The sequence below is a fragment of the Rosa chinensis genome, chromosome 5 (genome assembly GCF_002994745.2).
Source record: "Rosa chinensis cultivar Old Blush chromosome 5, RchiOBHm-V2, whole genome shotgun sequence".
Taxonomy (NCBI): Eukaryota; Viridiplantae; Streptophyta; class Magnoliopsida; order Rosales; family Rosaceae; genus Rosa; species Rosa chinensis.
In genome coordinates this window covers 853,977-873,695 of record NC_037092.1, presented here as the reverse complement: position 1 = coordinate 873,695, position 19,719 = coordinate 853,977, and the positions used below count along the sequence as shown (strand labels likewise).

The following is a 19,719-nucleotide window of genomic DNA, read 5'->3' as shown; positions in this document are numbered from 1 at the left end:
TAACTTCCTTTTGATATCTTCTTAATTTGTGTGTGTGTGTGTGTGTTTATGATGGATGAGTTCATATGAGAAGGGAGAGAGGAGGGAAATTGGCATAGGATTTAGCCTTTTCAAGAGACCCTTCTCAGAAATCAACGTTGTTTCTCTTATTGGGTCACCTTCCAGGCAAACCTGCTTTGATTTCCCAGCTGTTTGCTTATATTGGTGATTACATGTTTAACATGAAAAAATTTGGTAATGAACTAGGAAGAACAGAGGAATTTTAATCTTTCATTCATTCCAAAAAAATAAATATATATATATGATGGGTATTTTACACTGATTTTTCTTCAAAAACAAGCAATTTTCACATGGCCTTAAAGCCCAGAACCTAAATCCCATTCCAATGAAACCAAATGACACTCCCAAATAATGTAGCTAAGAAGACAAAAAAGGAACCCAAAATTGGGTAATAAGAACAAATGAAGTACTATGCCAGTGATGCAGCTATAATTCCATGCCAATGCCTTTGGGCTGAAAGGCAGCAGTCAAGTTCCCAATTCTCAATCCATTATTGGTAGCAAAACTGTCTCTGCAATAGTAAGACTTCATGGGCAGAGCCTCGAAGCCGAATGATCTCTTTGCGCTCAAACTCTCATCGAATTCGAAGGCCTTGGCTGAAGAAGAAACTGCATTTGTGGTGCGCTTGTAGGAACCAAACCACTTTGCTAACATGTACCCATTTCTCCTCCATGGTGGCATGGGCATGTCCACTCTCTTCATGGACTTTTTGATGGCTGTGCACATGATCCGAACAATTTTCTTTAGCTCTTCAACTTCTCCGACGAATATCTGTGGCAGGACATTGTGTAACGATGTGTATCGACTAGTGGGCCGGGCGATTTCAAATTCTCCGGTGAAGAATGGCTCGATAATGTAACGAGTTCCGTTAACATTGACATCAACAAATTCGTAGTCCCCTGCTGGAAACCGACTGGATTTTACCCACTTTGATTTGCACAGGCCTGGACGATTTGGACAAATAGAAACATTAGTCACAAACCTCAGCAATTAACCCGAAAAAGACTTGTCCACATTGTATATTAGACCAATTAGCTATTGTCTTCTATAGACTTCTTTGGATCTGAAGTGAAAACAATCTACGCACATACAACTTGAGTTGGTACGTATGCAATATTTACCATTGAGATTCTTAAAAATTTCTACTTTGCAGACAAAACGCGACCTAAATCTATAATAAACCTCGTATAAGTTTTTAAATGAAGTAGCTTAGACTATAAAATTTGACGAAAATTAACACACTAAATCCTATCCTTCTGGCAGTCTAATTCACTTTTTTACCAGATCCCTGGAAACTCTAAATTAACTGAAAATCTGATTAGAGTATATGCTATAATTAAAGAAGAAAATTGTACTCACCAGCATCAAAACCCTTGTGGCGCAAATGAGCCATCAGCTTCCTCTTAAACTCTCTGTCCAACCTATCCCCAATTACACCGCAAGCATGTTCTACCTCAGCAACAATGTTTTCCTTTACATCATCACCACCTCCATTTTGATCAAGCAGCTGTTGTAGGGTATTCTTGGTCTCCGAATCAGACCAATAACCGCCCTCTAATTCTTCATCCATCTCCAACGAATCCCTCTCGATTTCCTCACCATCATCTCTTGAATCCCCTCTATAATTCCCTCGCTCAATAAAAGACTTGACAAGGTCCGACAAATCAGCAAGGCTCTCCGCCGCCGCCGAGTGCTCGCTGCCGCTGCTCTCGCACAGCCTTACCCTCGCCCCCTCGTCGAACGCCGCCGCAACTCTCTGAAACCTCACCGGAATCCTATCTGCTCCCATGTTTTTCATACAACCAAAAAACTATCTAGCTCTCTATCTTGCTTTATGCTTCCTTCCCTTCTCTGTCAACTTTCAATTTCGCTTTTGGAAGACAATGATTCAAGTGAGGGAGGGAGGGTGTGTGGCTTTATAGGGATATGAGGGAATGTGTTGTCATATTGTGTTCATGGTGTCTACATAAAAGACAAAGTGTGAGAATGGAGATGATGACATGATGTGATGAAGTAGAAGCCGCTGCGTGCATTCTAATTTATAGGACCTTCAAATTCATTGGGGGGTTTCGAGGAGCAGTAGGATTTTGTTGCATGTATGTGGGCTTAATCACGTTACTGTCTAATGAATTTGGCCATTTTTACGTCTCTGTTCAGTTTTTTGTTTTTGTTTTTATGATATTCCTTGAACCGGTTTAAGCAAGTAATTATTCTTAATTTTTGATAATCTGACCATCAATTTACTGGACTATATATGGATTTTATCGTTCAATTAATTTAATTAATGACCTTTCACGTGGATATCATTGTCTCTTCTAAATTAGTTTACGTAAATTCTTACAACATATTATGTAACGCTAATTATTCTTGACTACCATATGTTTTAAAATGATAATGCATTTTATTAGTTCAAAATCCTGTCTCGCTATTTTCGATAGTCAGTTTAACCATGGAGGTTTCGTCAATAGATGGTAAAGTACGTATCGTTGAGTGGTTTATGTTTTATAGTTTAAACTAGTTGTGATATGAACTTCAATAAGTTTCTAGTGAGTGATATTTGTCTCAAAATAGATATGTATGTGCTACTAGATAACATGTTATATTTTCTTATATATGTAATATTCTTGCATCCGTGCTTTGAGCGCGCAATATAAACTTGTTGCATTTCAAAAATTAGACAATAGTAATTGAGTAAAAGAAATTATAAAATTAGATTGCACTAAAAAATCTCTTATGCAATGATTAGTTAATAATAATGTGCTAACTGTACGTACTGCACCAATATATCGATATAAATTAACTTTATATGCTCGTGATTTCGGTAGTTCTGGATTTTCACAATATATTTCATATATGTAAAATTAGATTTAAGATTAAAGTGACGAAAGTACATACAAAATATGAGAAGATTGTTACATGTTAAGATTAGAAGTATATGAGATATCATGAAACTAACGGAATAGCACAAAGTAATTACATATACTTAGCCTGATTATACAACACTAATACATACAAATTAAGATGAAACTTAAAACGACGTAAAATGAAAGGTTGCATACAAAATACTTTGAGCAATGTAACTTATTACTCATTAATGAAAGACTATGCATGTGAAAATGAAATTAAAGAACGGAAACAAAAATGACATTAAACTTGAACATTTTATGTGATAATCGATTGGTAACGGATCCTATTCATGTTTTATATGTGATGCATACTCAAAAACTTTCATTTCCAATAGGGAGAATTCCATAAATGGTCACTCAACTATGACTCATTCGACACTTTGGTCACTGAAGTATTAAATATATCACTTTGGTCACTCAACTATTACACTGTCAATCACTTAAGTCACCCAAAGAGTATTTTTTATAATTTTTTTTATTGAAAAAAAATTAACAAAGTAACTTAAGTGATTGACAGTGTAATAGTTGAGTGACTAAAGTGATATATTTAATACTTCAGTGACCAAAGTGTCGAATGAGTTATAATTGAGTGACCATTTGTGAAATTTCTCCTTTCCAATATATATTTACTTTGGGAGTTGTAGCACATTTGATTTGACCCTCTTCAACAGTGTTGACTCCAATGGTGACATTTTAACTCCATGTTTGGAAACTGGCCCTGTGGGTCACTGCATTTTCACATGTGGCGCAGTCTACTACTTCTGTCTCTGCCATCCTGTTGGATGTGGAAAATAGAAGCGGAAAGCCTGAAACCCCCATTATTGGTGCTTCATATATGTCAAGGTTCAATGAACTTCTATTTGTGTTTACGTTCATTGAATCGTAACCTTATCCTCTTGTTGATGAACTATCGTGATGAACAAACCCCAGAACGTGATTTACGAAGAAAGTAATTTACAGAATCACATGATTCAGCCGCCAAAGTAAACTCGTGAGGTTTGTTTTTTCTCTATTGAAAATAGGATGTAAACTTGGACTTGGGTAGTTGGCTTTGCCATTCTTATGAAATTGTATCAGAAAATTAACATTCGATCACTTTCAGATGGTTTAATTTGATCGTGTTTTTTTTTTTTTACCCGTTAATGGTTTGATAGTTAAGATAAAATAGGGTGGTAAAACTAAAGTTTACAGCCCTACCTCTCTCAATAAACAGGAGGGTATTGCATGCATTGGACAAAAATGATAGTACTGTCACTACTGTGCGCACAACTATCATCAGTCCGTCTATATCATTACCGTTTTTGGTTTAAGAACCCCATTTGGTGCTCATTTGTATAGAGCTTTAGGTTATTTGTCTCATTATTGAATTGATGTGCAACATATATTAATTCTGTTAGCTCTAATAATATCCAAGCTAGTTAGATTGTGTATGAGGCCAGTTTTTGGGGGATATACATTATGCAGCGATGATTTATACTTTTATAGAGGTGACCTAATTCTTTGCCATTTTTAGGGGGAGCATATGATAGTGCATTTTGCCTTGAGGACTATCATATGCACTGAGATGATGATGGATAAACTTTTTTTTATTAGGAACAATTTATTAAGCATGAAGGTTATCAATGATGATCGAGCAATACGATATCTGGGTTTCATAATATAAGTTCCAACGCTTGATATGGATGATAATAATAAGGGTTAATTACTGTTTACTATCCTATGATTTGGGTCCAAAATCAATTCAGTTTCTAAACTTTCAATTTCATCAAAAACACCATCACACTATTTTTTCTGATCTAATAGATCACTCAGTCATGATTCCATCAAATGGAAATGTTAAGTAGCTGATGTGGCAAGCCAACTTAGCACTGATGGGAGCCACATGGAAGTCAAAATTCCAAAATTTTAAAATAAAATTTCAGAAAAATAATAAATTTGATTCTCTCTCTCATCTTCCACTTCAAGATCTTCTCGATTCTCTATCTTCTATGTCTCATAACAACAGTGGTGGAATTGGAAGGTTCCTTCTTCCCTCAACATATCTTCACTTCTCTTCCCTCTTCCTTTTCTGCTCTGCTCTCTTCTCTAGCATTGTCCTTAACATTGGCATCATCGGCATCTTCTTGAGGAGGAAAGAGCGGCGGTTCGTGGTCGCTGAGTTTGCAGAACACCCTTTCAACAGTTTGATTGATTTCCTTTCCCATTCCATTGTTATCCAAAATCAACTCCCAAACAAACTTGGAGGCATTCTCCAGCACTTGGGTCTCAAGCTCCTGATTGAGCATCAAACAGTTCTATTTTCTGCACCTCTGCCTCGAGAGTGTTGAGAACTCGGCTTTGCTCTGCCATTTTGATAGTCGTGCTCTTCAGCTCTTCATTGGCTTTGAGCTTATTGCTGATCTTTAATATGAGAGTAGGCCTCATCATTTAGCCCTTCGGCCCTAAACCTGCCCTGTCCGTAGGGCTGAAGCCCGACCCAACCCTTGCATTAGGGCGGGCAGGCCCTACGGTTTCTCAAATAGGGTAGCGTAATAATTTTTTATTTTTTCTATTTTTTAAATATGTTTATCTTTAGTCTATAGCATACAACTTATCTCTTTTTTGTAATTAATTTCCTGAGCTTTATTTTCTTTAATTTTTGTTTCTTTTGTTAAACAATAATTAATTTTGGGAGATTTAGAGAGATAGTTAATTGAATATAACCATCTTAACTAATATTTATAAATATTATAACTTATAAGTTAATTTCAATATATATATATATATATATATATATATATATATATAATATGATCAACAAAAAACAATGAGTCTTGTATTACCTATATAACCATTGAGCCACATTTTGAGATAAAAAATAAAAATAAAATATATTTTTTTGTTAAACAAATTAAGGCCCTTTCAGGCCTATTTTGGCCCTATTTGGCCTTATTTTAAAGGCCGGCCTGACTCGGCCCTTTTGGCCCTAGTGGCTCGGGCCTTTTCGAGCGGGTAAGGGTTAACATATTTAAGCCCCAGCCCAACCCTACCCGGCCCTAAATTTTATTGACTTTGACTAGGCCCGGCCCAGCCCTACCCTAAGCCCTAAAATTTAGGGTAGGGTCGGCCCTAACCCGACCCATGATGACCCCTATCTGAAAGCGTCAATGGTGTCGTCGTTCATTAGAGACTCCAATACATCTTCTAGGGTTATCACCAAAGAAGAACCCATTGTTCAATTCTCCTGCAATTTTGCAATTAAAAACATCAAGCCCTAATTCGCCGACTCCTATTTCGATTTCGATTGGTACTTGTTGCGCGCACTCTGTCTTTCTTTATATGTGAGAGCCTTAAGTTTCTGATTCATTGGTTATCTGAGATTGTTTGCTTTGATGACCATGCAGAGTAAACAACACTGAATACCTTCGCCTTCAATGGCATCCTCCTCGGCCGCGTCTCCTCCAAAACGATATCATTGAGATCAATCATCGACTTTGTCCCTTCCACTCCCAGCTCGGCTTAATGCCCAGATTAGCAATCCAAAATCAAAATTAGTTAACAAAAATCAATTGCCAAGATTAATGCCTAGATAATTAATACCCGAATTCATGCCTAAAGACATCAATCTTCAATTGTCTATTTCGTTTTTCTGGGCTTTTTTGGGTTTAATTCCACAGTTCCAATGTATTTCAATGTTGGACATCTAGAGGCAGAATCAAAGAGGGAGAAGATAAGAGAAAAACTATGATCTAATTAATTATTGTTCTTAGTTTGTGTATATTAGACAACTAAGATTTGATTTCAAAAGATAATTCTTTTACTACGAAGGAGACACAAAAGATAGAAGTAAGAAAATATTGAAGAGGAAGATGAGAGAGAAACCAAGGAGAGAGAATCAAATTTGTTATTTTTCTAAAATTTTATTTTAGAATTTTGGAATTTTGCATGCCATGTGGGAAGTTGGTGTGCCACATCAGCTACTTAACTGCTCAATTTGACGTTACTCATGACGGAGTGATCTATTGGATCAGAAATGATAGTGTGAGGGTGTTTTTGATGAAATTGAAAGTCTAAGGACTGAATTGATTTTGGACTAGAACCACAGGGTAGTAAACAATATTAGTCCTAATAATAAAGTAAATAGCTTCTAAAAAGTGAAAACAACTTCTCGTGAAGATGAGGGGTCGTATACTCAGATACCTGGGGATTATTCCTAATAAATGCGGCTCAACAAAAATAGCTGTATTCAAGAAACTTTGCTTCTAAATTTGGTCGACATTTAGGGTTAGCGCCTCATGTTCTGGTAAGAGATTGAGTGAGTGATGATCCGTCCGGCAGTGCGTCCTTGGGGCGTTGTTGTCGGACTTTCCTGTGAGGGTTCAAAGACCACTAGCAAGCCTCTTTGGCGTGAGCGAGGTTGGGGACTGTGGATTGGGCAGATCTCAGACTAGATAGATCGAGTACAATCTATGTTCCTGGAGTCTTGGACAATTGCGAGGGAGGTTGATGGCTGGCGGTAAAATCTAGAGTCATCGGAGCGACTAGGTATGGTGGATTGGACGTCCCTAGTATCGACGAGGGAGTTTCAGCGATCTGACCAATGGTGGGATGTCCGATCAATTGGACGATACATATCCAAAATGGATCTGTTTAGTCTTGTGGTCTCACCATTGACGTCAGCTCGAGTGAATTGGTTGTCGTTGCGTGATGGTTCGTGGGTGGTGGTGCTGCAAGTCCGACGGCGTTGAGGTTGGCTGCTCTATGCGATCATCCAGGAGGTTTGGGAAGATGAAGGCTGTTAGGTTGGGCTTATGGCTTTGGCCCTTTGCTGGTGGGCTTTTGGGCTCATGTGTTTATTTTATTATATTTATTTCATGGTTGTTAGGTTTTTGTTTAAAATAATTCCCTATAGAGTTTTTGTAGGGAGAGTTGGGCTAAATGTCTGTATTTGCACTCATAGTGCCTGTCTGTCCTAGAGGGGAGGCGAGTCTTTATCAAATGGACGCAACGTCCTAGTGGCAGGATGAAACGTAGTGTCGCCAGAGTTAGTCTTGGTTGACAACATAGTGGGAAAGCATGTTTAATTGTTCTATGGCTTTGTATGAGTTTTATTTTTCCTGTATGTCATCCTTGTGAAGCAAAGAGAGTTGCGCAGATTTCTAATATGTCAACTCTTGCTAGTTGGTGCATGTTTGAATACATATGATTAGTGGGAGCTCATGTTATTATTTGGGTTGTTCTCTCGTTACTATGAAGCAAAGAGGCTTTATTTCCCCCCTCCCCCCCCCCTTTGTATTCAACAGTTTCATTAATGAAGGCTTGAGGGCAGCTGCACCAACCCTTATTTCAAAAAGAAACTTTGCTTCAATTTTATCTAGCTAGCTACTTGAAAAACTTCATGATGAAATAGGTACACGAAGAAGGAAACACATTTGTTAGCCCCAACCTCTGGTAGTGGTTGATAGGGAGCATGTGTAAAGTAGATGTTAGCTAACTATAATAACATTGATCGAGTATTATAAAGTATGCAAGTTTAGGGCTTAGCCAAAGACTGACCAAATAAGAAGCTTCTTAAGTTATACATTGTAACAAAGGGGTGTAACAAAATAAGTCAATCTTTATCGGAAAAGGAAAAAAAAACACATATTAAGTCAATCAACTAGTAATTAATTTAGTATTGTTTCTCTATACAATGTTATTTTTATTCTTCTGGCCAAAATCTCTTTAGAATGTCCAATGTCAAAGTGAAAATTCTAATACAAGATCTTATTGAATTGTCTAATGATGCATAATAAGAATCTTTTCTCTCTTCTCGACCTAGCCGCTCTAACGCTTTGCTAGGGTTACTCGTCAATTTTTGACCTACTATAAAATTTCCAAACCTGATAGTTGTTGCCATTGCCAGCCTTGCGGCTGTTTCTTTGCTCATTGTTTTCGCTGTTGATCTGGTGGTTGATCGGATTACGCGCCGATTTGGGTGTCGTCTGGTAACAAGTTGGTGTTAGACCGATTGGGTTTTGCCAGTGTATTGGTGCAGCGCACTGAGGGTTGTCGACTGTGTCTGCTTTTGTTCAAGGATGAGGGTGGCCAGGTTGGTCTGGGTTTTCCTATCAACGGTGGGTGGGTTAATTATGGCGGCGATAGCTTTTCTCTTGTGGGGGAGGAGCCGATCTTCTGGGCTCTAGTTCTTGAGGTCATGCCTGGCTTGTTAACTGTTGATGTCAAGAGATGATTGGGTGTTGCGGATGGGAAGGCTGCAGATGCCGGCGTTTGTAGATTTGGCGGCTGGTCGTTAGGTGGCAATGGCGGTTGTGTTAGATCTCTGGTTAATGATTTTCTTCCCGAGCAAGACTGGTTGCAGTGTCTGGGATTGTCCAGCTGGGCTTGCTGAGCTTTCATGGTGGATGCGGGCCTTAGTACTTGGATTGGGTTTTGGGCCTAAAAGGCAATTAGAAGTAAGAATAGGCCTAAGTGTGCTAAAGACGAGCTCCATACAGATGGTGGAATTGTTGGGGATGCTGGTGCATCATCCTCAATTAGTAATGTTTAAATGTTTCTTGGGTCGTAAGATCTAGTTACTCGGTTGTCACATTTATTTATTTTGTTTTTGAGTTTCTAGGTTTTGTTAGAATAAAGGTACTTAATTGTCCTTAAAAGGTGGGTGTACCCAGGAGTAAGAGGTTCTGTTTTTTCTGAGAATATGTCATTTGTATGTCCTAAAAGATGACTCTTTCTGTCGGCCCCCTCTGGGGTGTGTCGTTTCTGATACTGCTTGCTGAATTATAAATTTGACTGATCTCCTTCGATTAAAAAAAAAGAAAGTGAAAATTCTAAGTTCAAACTCCCTTATCTCAACATATAATATAAACTATCATATGGGAGAATCATGAACTTTCACATCACATGCTCTACATGAGATATGAAAGTTAATGCAGAGATAAGCGACAAAAAAGAAGTTGTGGATGTTAAAGTTAGAAATGAGAATAATTACAATGATAATCTCTGAGCAGGGCTATTAATTTTAGTGATGGATCCATGTTTTTAGTAATTTGAAGTGATCGCTTATTAGACTAACTTATTTGTTACATATCGGCACCTCAATCATTTAATTTTTAGGTCTTGATAAGTAGATCACCGAACAAATTTTCAACCAAATTGATAGTTGTTAAGTTACCGAATTAGATCAAATCTATAGACTAACTAAATTTGTCCAACTTAAACCATTTATGTTCATAATGGTAAATCACGATTATGAACACTTTAACGATCATCAATTTGGTTGAATATTTGCATAAGTGATCTACACATGGAGACTTAAAATCTGAACAGTTGAGCCGATATGTAATCGAAAAGTTGATCACATAAGAGATCCCTTAAAATGCCAAAAATAAATTAAAATCTCTTAGTGGAAGGGCCCTCAACTTTTGAGTACATATATTCTCTAGTGCAAAAAGATATTTTTTTTGGAATATTTTGACATAGAAAACAAACCATCTTTTACAGTAAAACCTTGATAAATGAATGTTCAATGAATTAATAATATCAATTAAATAATAAATTTCTCCAATCCCAACAAGGGACCAGTGTATAATACTAAAAATGTCGCTAAATGTATAAGATAATAATATTTCTGGACATCCTTAAGGGCCTAGTAAATATATAAAGTAATAATTGATGAAATAAATGAAAGAAATAACATAAAAAAATATTAATAATTGATGAAATACATAAAATAAATAGTATATAAAAATTCAAAATACATAATAATCAAAGAACTTTTTACAACATATATTTTCTCAATTAACTAATTCTCAAAATATCCTTTTATAGTCCTTTAGTTTTTCCTTGTGTCTTAACTGAATTGAATTTATTGCAATGCATGCACCAGAGTTGGTATATTATTTTTCTTTTTGTAGCAAGTAGTTATTCAAAGTTATCACTGCTTGAAATGTCTTATTCGAAGAAACATTTAGTATAGCATAATTGTCATCTGGATCTTGACTATCTTCGATAGACAACCTAATCAAATTAGATTATAATTCAACTACAAATGACATATAACTCTCTCCAAAGTAAAAAGTATTCACTTATTGATAAAGGAATAAATTATTCATATATCGATAATATAATAACCCCTCTACAGTAATAATTTTTCGTAAACCCAACATTATTCATTTATAGAGGTTTTACTATATTCGAATCTAGTTAATAAAACAACTTATTTCCAACTATTAAGTTATTCACCTATTCGTTGACTTTGGTAGAAACAAGGCTAGACATGGGTTAGATTTTGGCCTAAATCGACGCCCAAACCATGTGGTTGATTAGTATACCAAAGCATGATGATATTGCGACAAATATAGAGAGGATGGCAATACGAGACGACAACAATGAAGATGAAGTGCATCTAAATCAACATAAAGGACAGTTTGAACGAACAATGACGAAGAACACACACAAGTTCGAAGATGAACGCAGTTATAGAGATTAGGGTTCACTGGCAACACATATAAGAAAGTACGATATAATGTCACTCATTTCTTAGCAAAAACAGACAAAAACTAATGCTTTTTCTTAACAGGTTTTATGTCCTCTCCGTTGTACTTTATTTCATCTATTAATAATATGTACGGGCGTGGGGCTGAACCTCCCAGTTAGGCTGAGTTCTAAATCTCATTCAAAAAAGAAAAAGAAAAAAAAGAACATAACGAACTACTTCAATTCAAAAAACTACCAACTGAACCGTGACCCAGACTGATTTAACAAATCCGATCCATAAAAATGAGCAGAAATGTTTCCACTTCACCGGCTGAACCGAACCGGACCGAACGGTGCGGTTCAGCTAATTAATTCATTAATAGGAACCGAAACGGCGGCCACTACTGGAAATATGGGTTTAGAATATGGGCCGGGCCACCACGTCTAAGTCGGCACACGGTATTTGCCGAGAAGTCAAAAGAGAATCCAAACCATTAAAATAAAGAAGAAGTGAGAGCGAGGCAGCGAGCTATAAAATAGGAAATAGGAAATAGGAAATAGAAAATAGAAAATAGAAAATAGAAAATAGTAAGAAGAAAAAGAAAACACAAAGAAGAAGCGGATTCGGTCTCTCGAACGCCGAAAAGTTATTCTCTGCCTCTCATAACCCCTTTCGAAATTCGAACCAGCCTCAAGAAGAAGAACAAGAACAACGAAATGAGATCTCCTTCGGTCAAAACGGTGCGTTTTCTAGGTACGAGATCTCTTATATTTTTCACACCATGTATCTTCGTTTTCGTTTCGATTTCGCGACTATTGCGAGGTTTTTGAGCGCGGCGAAAGTTCGTCGGTAGTGATCTGTGGTGGAATTTTTGCTTGGGTGGTGAGTTTTTGGGATTGGATCTTGATGAGGATAATGATCGGTTTTAAGATATAGGGATCTGATTATTCATTTATTGATTAAATTTTATGGAAACTGATTTTACTGTTTTTAGATTGGTTATGGATTAATTAGTTTCGGATATTTAATGGATTATTGGTTAATTTTGGTTACTAGTGTGTGAGATTGAGTGTTAGAGAAGTTGGACATTGGCTTTGGTTGATGTGTGATTCGGATGCTTCGTATGGTTAATGCACGATCTTTCATAGATGTTGTTAGGGTTAGGGTAGAGCTGATGATTTGAATGTGTGTAATCGAATGTGAGGTTTTATCTGAGCAGTGGTTTTTTCTGCAGGTACATGATTTTGCAGGGTTTGCCAAGTCGTCAGGTTTTTAAGTAGAAAACAGAATTGGTTGAGTGCATTTTAGACCGTAGAAAGAGGAATGGCTGATGCGATATCGAGCTTCTGGGGTCCTGTCACATCAACGATCGAGTGTTGTGAGAAGAACTATGCCTACTCTTCTTATATTGCGGAATTTTTCAACACCATGTCAAACATTCCCAGCATACTCTTGGCACTCATTGGTCTTATAAATGCTCTAAGGCAGCGGTTTGAGAAGAGATTCAGTGTTCTTCATATATCTAATATGATACTCGCCATTGGGAGCATGTTATACCACGCTACACTGCAGCACGTGTAAGTACTGTTCTAGATCTTCTTTTGGAATGGTCGGTTGGCTGGATTTATACCACTGTCGTCTTATGCTAGAATTAGTATAATCATGACTTGCCAATGTAAGAGTTTAACCGGATTATGTGAATGACAATACGATTAGGAACTTCAAGGCAATTACATATTACATTTTACAAGAAACTAAACTGTGAAGCAAGGAACTATAGCTTTTTTGCTTTCTTAAGTATTCGTACATTACATGGATAGTTGCAAATACTGTGTAGATTGCTTATTTGAGGATACATCCAAAGCTTTTTTGCCCTTCTTCTATGCTTCTCCTTGTTGATGTTAATGATATGCTATCATGCATATGTTAAGTTGGGTAGTTGGCTGTTAAGGCATTATTGCATGGACTGGGGGAAGTTCCTACTATCCTTAATGCTTGAGGAACATATGAATTCAGGGAATGGAGATGCTAAATTAAATTTATTAAGGTTGATGGTGTTGACTTCCAAACAATGGACACACATTCTGTCATGCACTCATGCATGTCCACTTTAGGTATGTGGGATAACTTATCTGCTTCATAGTGGTGTTAGTTAATCAGTCTCCCAGGTCTCTCTACTTTATCATGCTACCTTTTCTTGTCTTGAATATATGCCATGGAAAGCTTAATTTTGAAGATTACTTTTGGAATATACTTGCAGGCAACAGCAGAGCGATGAGACTCCTATGGTTTGGGAGATGCTCCTATACATGTATATCCTCTACTCCCCAGATTGGCACTATCGCACTACAATGCCGACCTTCCTCTTCCTATATGGTGTTGTTTTTGCTGCAGTTCATTCAGTGGTCCGATTTGAGATTGGTTTTAAGGTGCACTATGTGATCTTGTGTCTTCTTTGCATACCTCGAATGTACAAGTATTATATATACACACAGGACGTCTATGCCAAGAGGCTCGCAAAGCTGTATGTGGCCACTCTTCTTATAGGGAGTTTGTGTTGGCTCGGTGACAATGTTTTCTGCAAAGAGATATCCAGTTGGCCCATTAACCCGCAAGGTCATGCCTTGTGGCATGTATTCATGGGTTTTAATTCGTATTTTGCAAACACTTTCTTGATGTTTTGCCGGGCTGAACAACGAGGATGGGCTCCTAAGATTGTTCGTTTTATGGGTCTCTTGCCCTATGTGAAGATTGAAAAACCAAAAACCCAATGAGACTTTGAAGTAAATGGCAGGATATAGTTTCAGTTGAGACCATCTACGTTTGAGAGGAACATCAGGAGGCAGAAGGCTGGATTTTTATTCTTTTAGATTATATATTATCTTAAATTTTGTTTTAGAAGTAGAACGTGTAACATACTATAAGCTTTGGTTTGTGGCATTGTGCTAGAGGGGCTTACCTTTTTTGATTTTCAAAAACTTTCTCGATTCCATCTTTGGTTTTGTTATTAGATTTTGAGGGTCATGATTGTATTTATTGTGTTATTGTGACTATTGGAATGGTTGCCGAAAGAATTTGTAATAATGGTTGCCGACAAATCATTCTCCAGTAAAAGCCTCTCACAGATAACGTTATATCATATGGCCAACGAATTATTCGTAGATAAAAATCTCTCATATATAACATGGATGGAGTCGCATTTCATCCATAGATTTTTCGTGGCAAAAACTTATCAAAATATAATATTTCTAAATGCCTAATGCCCGAAGAACTTATAATTTTATTTTGAAAGAGACGCATAGCTGTAATGGTTATGTAAAGACATGTTTCGAAGCATGAAAAGTGTTGTGTTGGCCTTCCAGATCGTGGATAGGAAAGGTGATTATAACAAGTTATCATCAATGTCCATTACAAAATGACTGAAATTAGTAGGACAAAGCAATCGATAGTATCATAAAACACTAATAAGCATTCAATTGTAAGCATAAGAATAATCAAATTCCACATATGACAAAGCTTCGCCCATCTTCACAAATCCATCAAAAGCACAGATACAGGGGAGGAAGAGGAGGGAGGACTTCCATCGAGAGTTCATGTATATTAAATGACCAAGGGCCACTATACAAAGTTTCCGCACAGAAGAATGATGCCTCTGACCTAAATATTTCAATGGGGTTGTTCTACGAAAACAGAACACCACCATTTTTTTTTTCCTCTCTACAACAACACTACGAACATGCAAGGGAGAGGAGGAAGATAACAGAAATACAGGTTATTCACACATGATCATCCGAGTAGCCTGTCCTGCAAGACTTGTTTAAGCTTCTCATATAGAGCTTGCTGCTGCTCGACAGTAAGGTTTGTCAAAATCTGCATTACAGTATAAGAGTCGACGTTATTATTCCTCAATCGCTAACAAAATAACACCAAAGAAAAAACTATGCATAGAGCCCGTGAAAATAGTACCTGGTCCAATAAAATTTCAACCGAGAGGTGTTGAGGCATAACAAATGACTGATGATAGATGTAAGCAAAAACAGCCATTACCATCTACAATAAAACACAATGTCAGTCACTTTAACATCTATATCAACCATACTGAATTATGGTTACATCTTTATCCCAAACCCTAGTTCCAGAAACCATATTACCCCCTTTGAAACCTGCTTAATATGTTGCAGTACCACACACGTTATTTCTCCAATGAAAAGGAATGAGAACCCCATTATACAGTGCAAGGAACAAGTAATACTTGCTAAGAACGAGATTCTCCATAAGCTACTGTTAAGTAGAACCATAAAAGTAATGCATATGTTACCCACTCAAATAACTATATATCCCTGGAAAATTCTCCCCTGTTATAATTACTTCTAAAACAGAAAACTTTACCTGACAATCCATTCTGTCTGTGATTCCACCGTGTCCAGGGATACTGTCACCAAAATCCTATGACAAATGGAAAAAATTGTTAATATAATGACAAACAACTGAAGTCCTTAGCATTTAGAACTGCATCACCAAAAATTGCAACATCAGGAGCTTACCTTGACTTTGAAGGCTCTTTTAAAACCACTTGCAAAGAAGCCTCCAAAAGGTGCTATAATTGATGAAAACAAACCAAGACATAGTGCATGCCATTGAACTGGCAAAATTGAGATCCCTTTCCAAGGAAACTGCAACACAATAATCATGAAGGAATATATGAATCAACATTGAGATCAACTAACTTAATTGCAGGAATGGCTTTTACTGAATTGAAGCAGTGCATTAAGTGTCAATCATCCTTAATATTTAGAGAAAGCATGCTGATTCAACATTTGATTTCCAGCACAGAGGATTTGGTTTTTGTAATTACATAACCAATAAATGCCTACTTTACGTACCCATTCTGGGAGCCATCCTGGTAAGGTATGATACTCTGGTGTAAACAATGGACCAGGATCACAGTGAAGCCAACCGGTAGATAAATCCTGCAAGCGCATCCAAAGAAATCAGTTAATAAAAAACATTCACAAACAGACATTCTATTTCATTCCCAAAAGAAACTGATTTATATCTCATCAGAATTGTTACCTTTCTTGGACAAGTTAGCCATTGAAATTGTCCCATGATATGTGCAAGCTGCATAAACAAATGTACATACGATGTTGGTGGAACTCCAATCACAGATTTAAAACAGCGTTACAGACATATTCTCATAGAACTTATACAGAGCGCCTCTGCACTCCAGGAACACTCTAGATCTGATAAAAGCATGCAAGACAAGATACCATGTACAAATTAATTTGGAAACATTTGAGGAGTGAAATAATTTAAGTCACCCAGAGAACATGTCCCTTCGAGAAAGATATGAAGAGAGGTGGGCTGTTACAAGGGGCAAAAAGAATTGGCAAAATACATTGCAATAAACCCTAATCTGATAGACACCATGGTTTCACTTTCACTGTAAGAAAACAGAATTATATTTAGCACCACCAAGTTATATAGAATGCTCACCCAAAAGGCTGAAAACATAGTTGTAATAGAAGCTCCAATGAACCCCTCCCAAGTTTTCTTTGGAGATATCTTAATCAAAGGGGTTCTTCCGAAAAAGAAGCCGCAAATGTAAGCAGCAATATCATTGATGACTATGAGTGTTGCTGGAAGAAGAAACCTGCAACAATTTTCCCTTGTATCAGGGGAAACAACAAAAATAGGAAATATGCAACTGTGTTGTTCCAAATTAAAAAAACTTCTTACCAGAAAATTCCTTCAAAGATGTTGGCTACAGTAAAAGAGGACTGTGTAAACACAATTATTAGGATCATGTGTGTCCATGCATACTGGCCAAATTGATACTTGTACATCTTCTTCTTCAATGTAAGAATGAACCACATAAAACCTGAACCCAATTAGGGGGGAAATACTATCCAAATCAGCATCTAATCCAGATAAATACATCAGTATATCAGATATATAATGGGATGATGATCAAAGGGCCCAAGTACCGTGAATGCTAATATTTACTTCTATCCAAAAATATGGCTAAATCCAAATATTCAAAAGCTGTTTACAGCTACTAACCTGCAATGTACAAGAAATAGCAGGCGACCATATGATACTGGATAAGACTGCTCACAACCTTATGTAAAAATTTATCTGAAGTTACGGTGTTGACAAGCCGTTGACTGAGTATTCGACCGTAAACAAACAGCATCGCAGTGAAGAAGAAGTGCCTGAGCAGAGAATTTGAAAATGAATACAGTAATATAATAAATACTATTACACAGAACCATTGAAATAAACTCTGATGCAGAAATGCCTACTATACTAATATCCTCACCAATTTAACAGCCTGAATCCTGGGAGATGCCTATCTTCATGAGCTCTCCTTAAGAGATTAAAGAGCTCCTTTGCCATGAAGATTTGGATAACAACCACCATGGCAGTAATAGCCAGATGGCCCAGATATATAATTAATGCAAATCCTCCAATCATCCAAACAGTAGAGTATGCCCGAATCCACATTGTCTTGTATTTATTATTGTCATCAACAAGTAAATGACCTCCATTTGTGTTACTAGCATCTGGGATAAGTTGCTGCCATAAAAACATAAAACAAATAAGAATTTACTCCTAACTATCAAAACATGCTATGCCAAAGCTATATTTTATGGCATAAAAGATAATCATTTCAGCTCCTAACCTAAGAAAAGTACATGATTAAGTACAAAAGTCAGAAAGTACACTACGAGAATCAGAAGAAAATTAAATGTAGTTTCTCCACTAGTTCTACTAGACAATTCATCTTGTCTGCATAATTCCAGAAATAGTATATATTCATTTAAAAGGACATTTGGTAGTCCAAGACTCTATCATAATGGAGGAAACAACAAAGTATCAAAGTTTAGCAAACCTCAGCTGAGCGTCTACGGTGCCGCAGTCGTGGGGACCTTGGGGTTGATGGGCTTCCGGCAGTATTATCTCTTTGCATGTCTGCTCTAACTTACTTTCGCTCAATAGGTTAAAACATGCATGAATCCAATGCAAAAACAATCGTCACCTGAAACATAAAATCACATTAAGATACTCGGTGAGAATAATCAAAATGTAAAGTGATACCTTGCTCGTCATTTCAGACTTCAAATAGTACGGTAGGAAACGCTTTTACTTCGCTTATGCCAGTCTAAAGTAGACTCAATTGATACAAAATGAAACGAAAGCAAGCCCTACTGTTTGGGAATGGCATGCTGCTAGTACTAGAAATCAAATTCATCCCCGCTGGCTACAAGCTCTAGTTAAGAAAAACGCTCTAACCATCCAATATTCGGCAAAAGAGACTATCCAATAATCAAATACAGTATTTTGTGTCAACTCAATTACATTGAACACAAAATCCGCCATTTCAATAAGAAAAATCACCTCCTAAACAACTAAATTCACAACACAAACTCCAAAAAGTTTCCCTTTCAAGCAAAAACAAACACTTCTCCAACCAACTACTCTCACGCTGCTCACATTGCTCCAATTTCAAGCTCCAAATCCTCAATAACATCCACACACAAACACAAAACCTCACCAAGTCTTCAAATTTTTCGCTATTCCAACAAAAGATTCATAACAAAAACGATGACAGCTCCCGAATTCAATCACACAAACACACATACTGAAACAATAAAGAATGAAACAAAATTTCCACGAAACGAAACCACAGAGGAAAACACTTGAAATTCAAATCTGAAAGCCGAAATTGAACCTATAAGATCGAAAACCAGAGAGAGAGAGAAAAAGAGAGAGAGAGGGAGAGAGAGAGAGAGAGAGAGAGAGAGAGAGAGAATAACCTGGTTTGTGGTGAGTGAGAGAGAAAAAGAGGCCTGGAAAAAGCAAAAGGAGGCGAAAACGAATAATGTAGAAGAAGGAAGAAGAAGAAGAAGAAAGAGTGAGTCATTTTTTTGGTTTACTGGTTTACTGGTTTTCTGGAAGAAACCAACCCAAAAATAATATCGAACCTTTTTTCTTTTGAGGTATATGCTAAAATTTCTTAGTTATAATAATCAAGTGGTTTTTGAGCGTCGGATTTACGATTTAGGTCTGGGATTAACACGTGGACGGCTGTTGGGGAACCTCTTTGCATGTCAAATCGTTAGAAATGTGCTGTCTTTTTTTCTCCTAGACCCCTTGAGGTTCTTAGAATTCTCTCCACACCCACACTAATCATTCATTAGGGATGCTAGGTAATTGAAGTTGTTTCATTGCATAAAATATCGATGTTTGATGATTTCATTAGTTATCAGCTGATTAAGAAATTTGTGATCG

General features: G+C 37.0%; 3 protein-coding genes across 4 annotated transcripts; 1 reads left to right on the top strand and 2 right to left on the bottom strand.

Moving 5' to 3' along the window:
- Window positions 1–249: 249 nt before the first annotated feature.
- LOC112166408 lies at window positions 250–2,072 on the bottom strand. The gene is made up of 2 exons (XM_024303249.2): window positions 1,420–2,072; window positions 250–1,004 (listed from the first exon to the last, which is right to left on the bottom strand). Exons 1-2 carry the CDS (start codon window positions 1,856–1,858, stop codon window positions 487–489), a joined length of 957 nt encoding a protein of 318 aa, XP_024159017.1. The 5' UTR covers window positions 1,859–2,072; the 3' UTR covers window positions 250–486.
- A 9,896-nt stretch (window positions 2,073–11,968) lies between these two features.
- LOC112202728 (alkaline ceramidase) lies at window positions 11,969–14,522 on the top strand. 2 transcript variants are annotated; one of them, XM_024343735.2, is made up of 3 exons: window positions 11,969–12,164; window positions 12,659–13,001; window positions 13,685–14,522. In XM_024343735.2, the coding sequence occupies exons 2-3, from the start codon at window positions 12,748–12,750 to the stop codon at window positions 14,196–14,198; spliced, it is 768 nt and encodes a 255-aa protein (XP_024199503.1). In that variant the 5' UTR covers window positions 11,969–12,164; window positions 12,659–12,747; the 3' UTR covers window positions 14,199–14,522. The 2 variants fall into 2 exon arrangements, with proteins under 2 accessions (XP_024199503.1, XP_024199502.1); XM_024343734.2 differs by having other exon boundaries at window positions 11,970–12,177.
- Window positions 14,523–14,792: 270 nt separating this feature from the next.
- Window positions 14,793–19,402, bottom strand: LOC112202727 (phosphatidate cytidylyltransferase 2). Its single transcript, XM_024343733.2, has 12 exons — window positions 19,245–19,402; window positions 18,320–18,466; window positions 17,747–18,003; window positions 17,488–17,639; window positions 17,164–17,305; window positions 16,921–17,077; window positions 16,498–16,545; window positions 16,308–16,394; window positions 15,969–16,097; window positions 15,814–15,870; window positions 15,391–15,474; window positions 14,793–15,294 (listed from the first exon to the last, which is right to left on the bottom strand). Exons 2-12 carry the CDS (start codon window positions 18,395–18,397, stop codon window positions 15,211–15,213), a joined length of 1,275 nt encoding a protein of 424 aa, XP_024199501.1. The 5' UTR covers window positions 18,398–18,466; window positions 19,245–19,402; the 3' UTR covers window positions 14,793–15,210.
- Window positions 19,403–19,719: the final 317 nt, after the last annotated feature.

Bases quoted from the DNA above. Each gene is read 5' to 3' on its own strand.
- LOC112202728 (XM_024343735.2), top strand. From the start codon at position 12,748: ATGGCTGATGCGATATCGAGCTTCTGGGGTCCTGTCACATCAACGATC. The intron at 13,002-13,684 runs GTAAGTACTGTT...ATATACTTGCAG, and splicing joins CACGCTACACTGCAGCACGT to GCAACAGCAGAGCGATGAGA.
- LOC112202727 (XM_024343733.2), bottom strand. From the start codon at position 18,397: ATGCAAAGAGATAATACTGCCGGAAGCCCATCAACCCCAAGGTCCCCA. The intron at 18,004-18,319 runs GTTTGCTAAACT...TTTTTATGGCAG, and splicing joins ACCGTAGACGCTCAGCTGAG to CAACTTATCCCAGATGCTAG. The intron at 16,395-16,497 runs GTAACAATTCTG...ATGCGCTTGCAG, and splicing joins GGCTAACTTGTCCAAGAAAG to GATTTATCTACCGGTTGGCT.
- LOC112166408 (XM_024303249.2), bottom strand. From the start codon at position 1,858: ATGAAAAACATGGGAGCAGATAGGATTCCGGTGAGGTTTCAGAGAGTT. The intron at 1,005-1,419 runs GTGAGTACAATT...CAAATCGTCCAG, and splicing joins CCACAAGGGTTTTGATGCTG to GCCTGTGCAAATCAAAGTGG.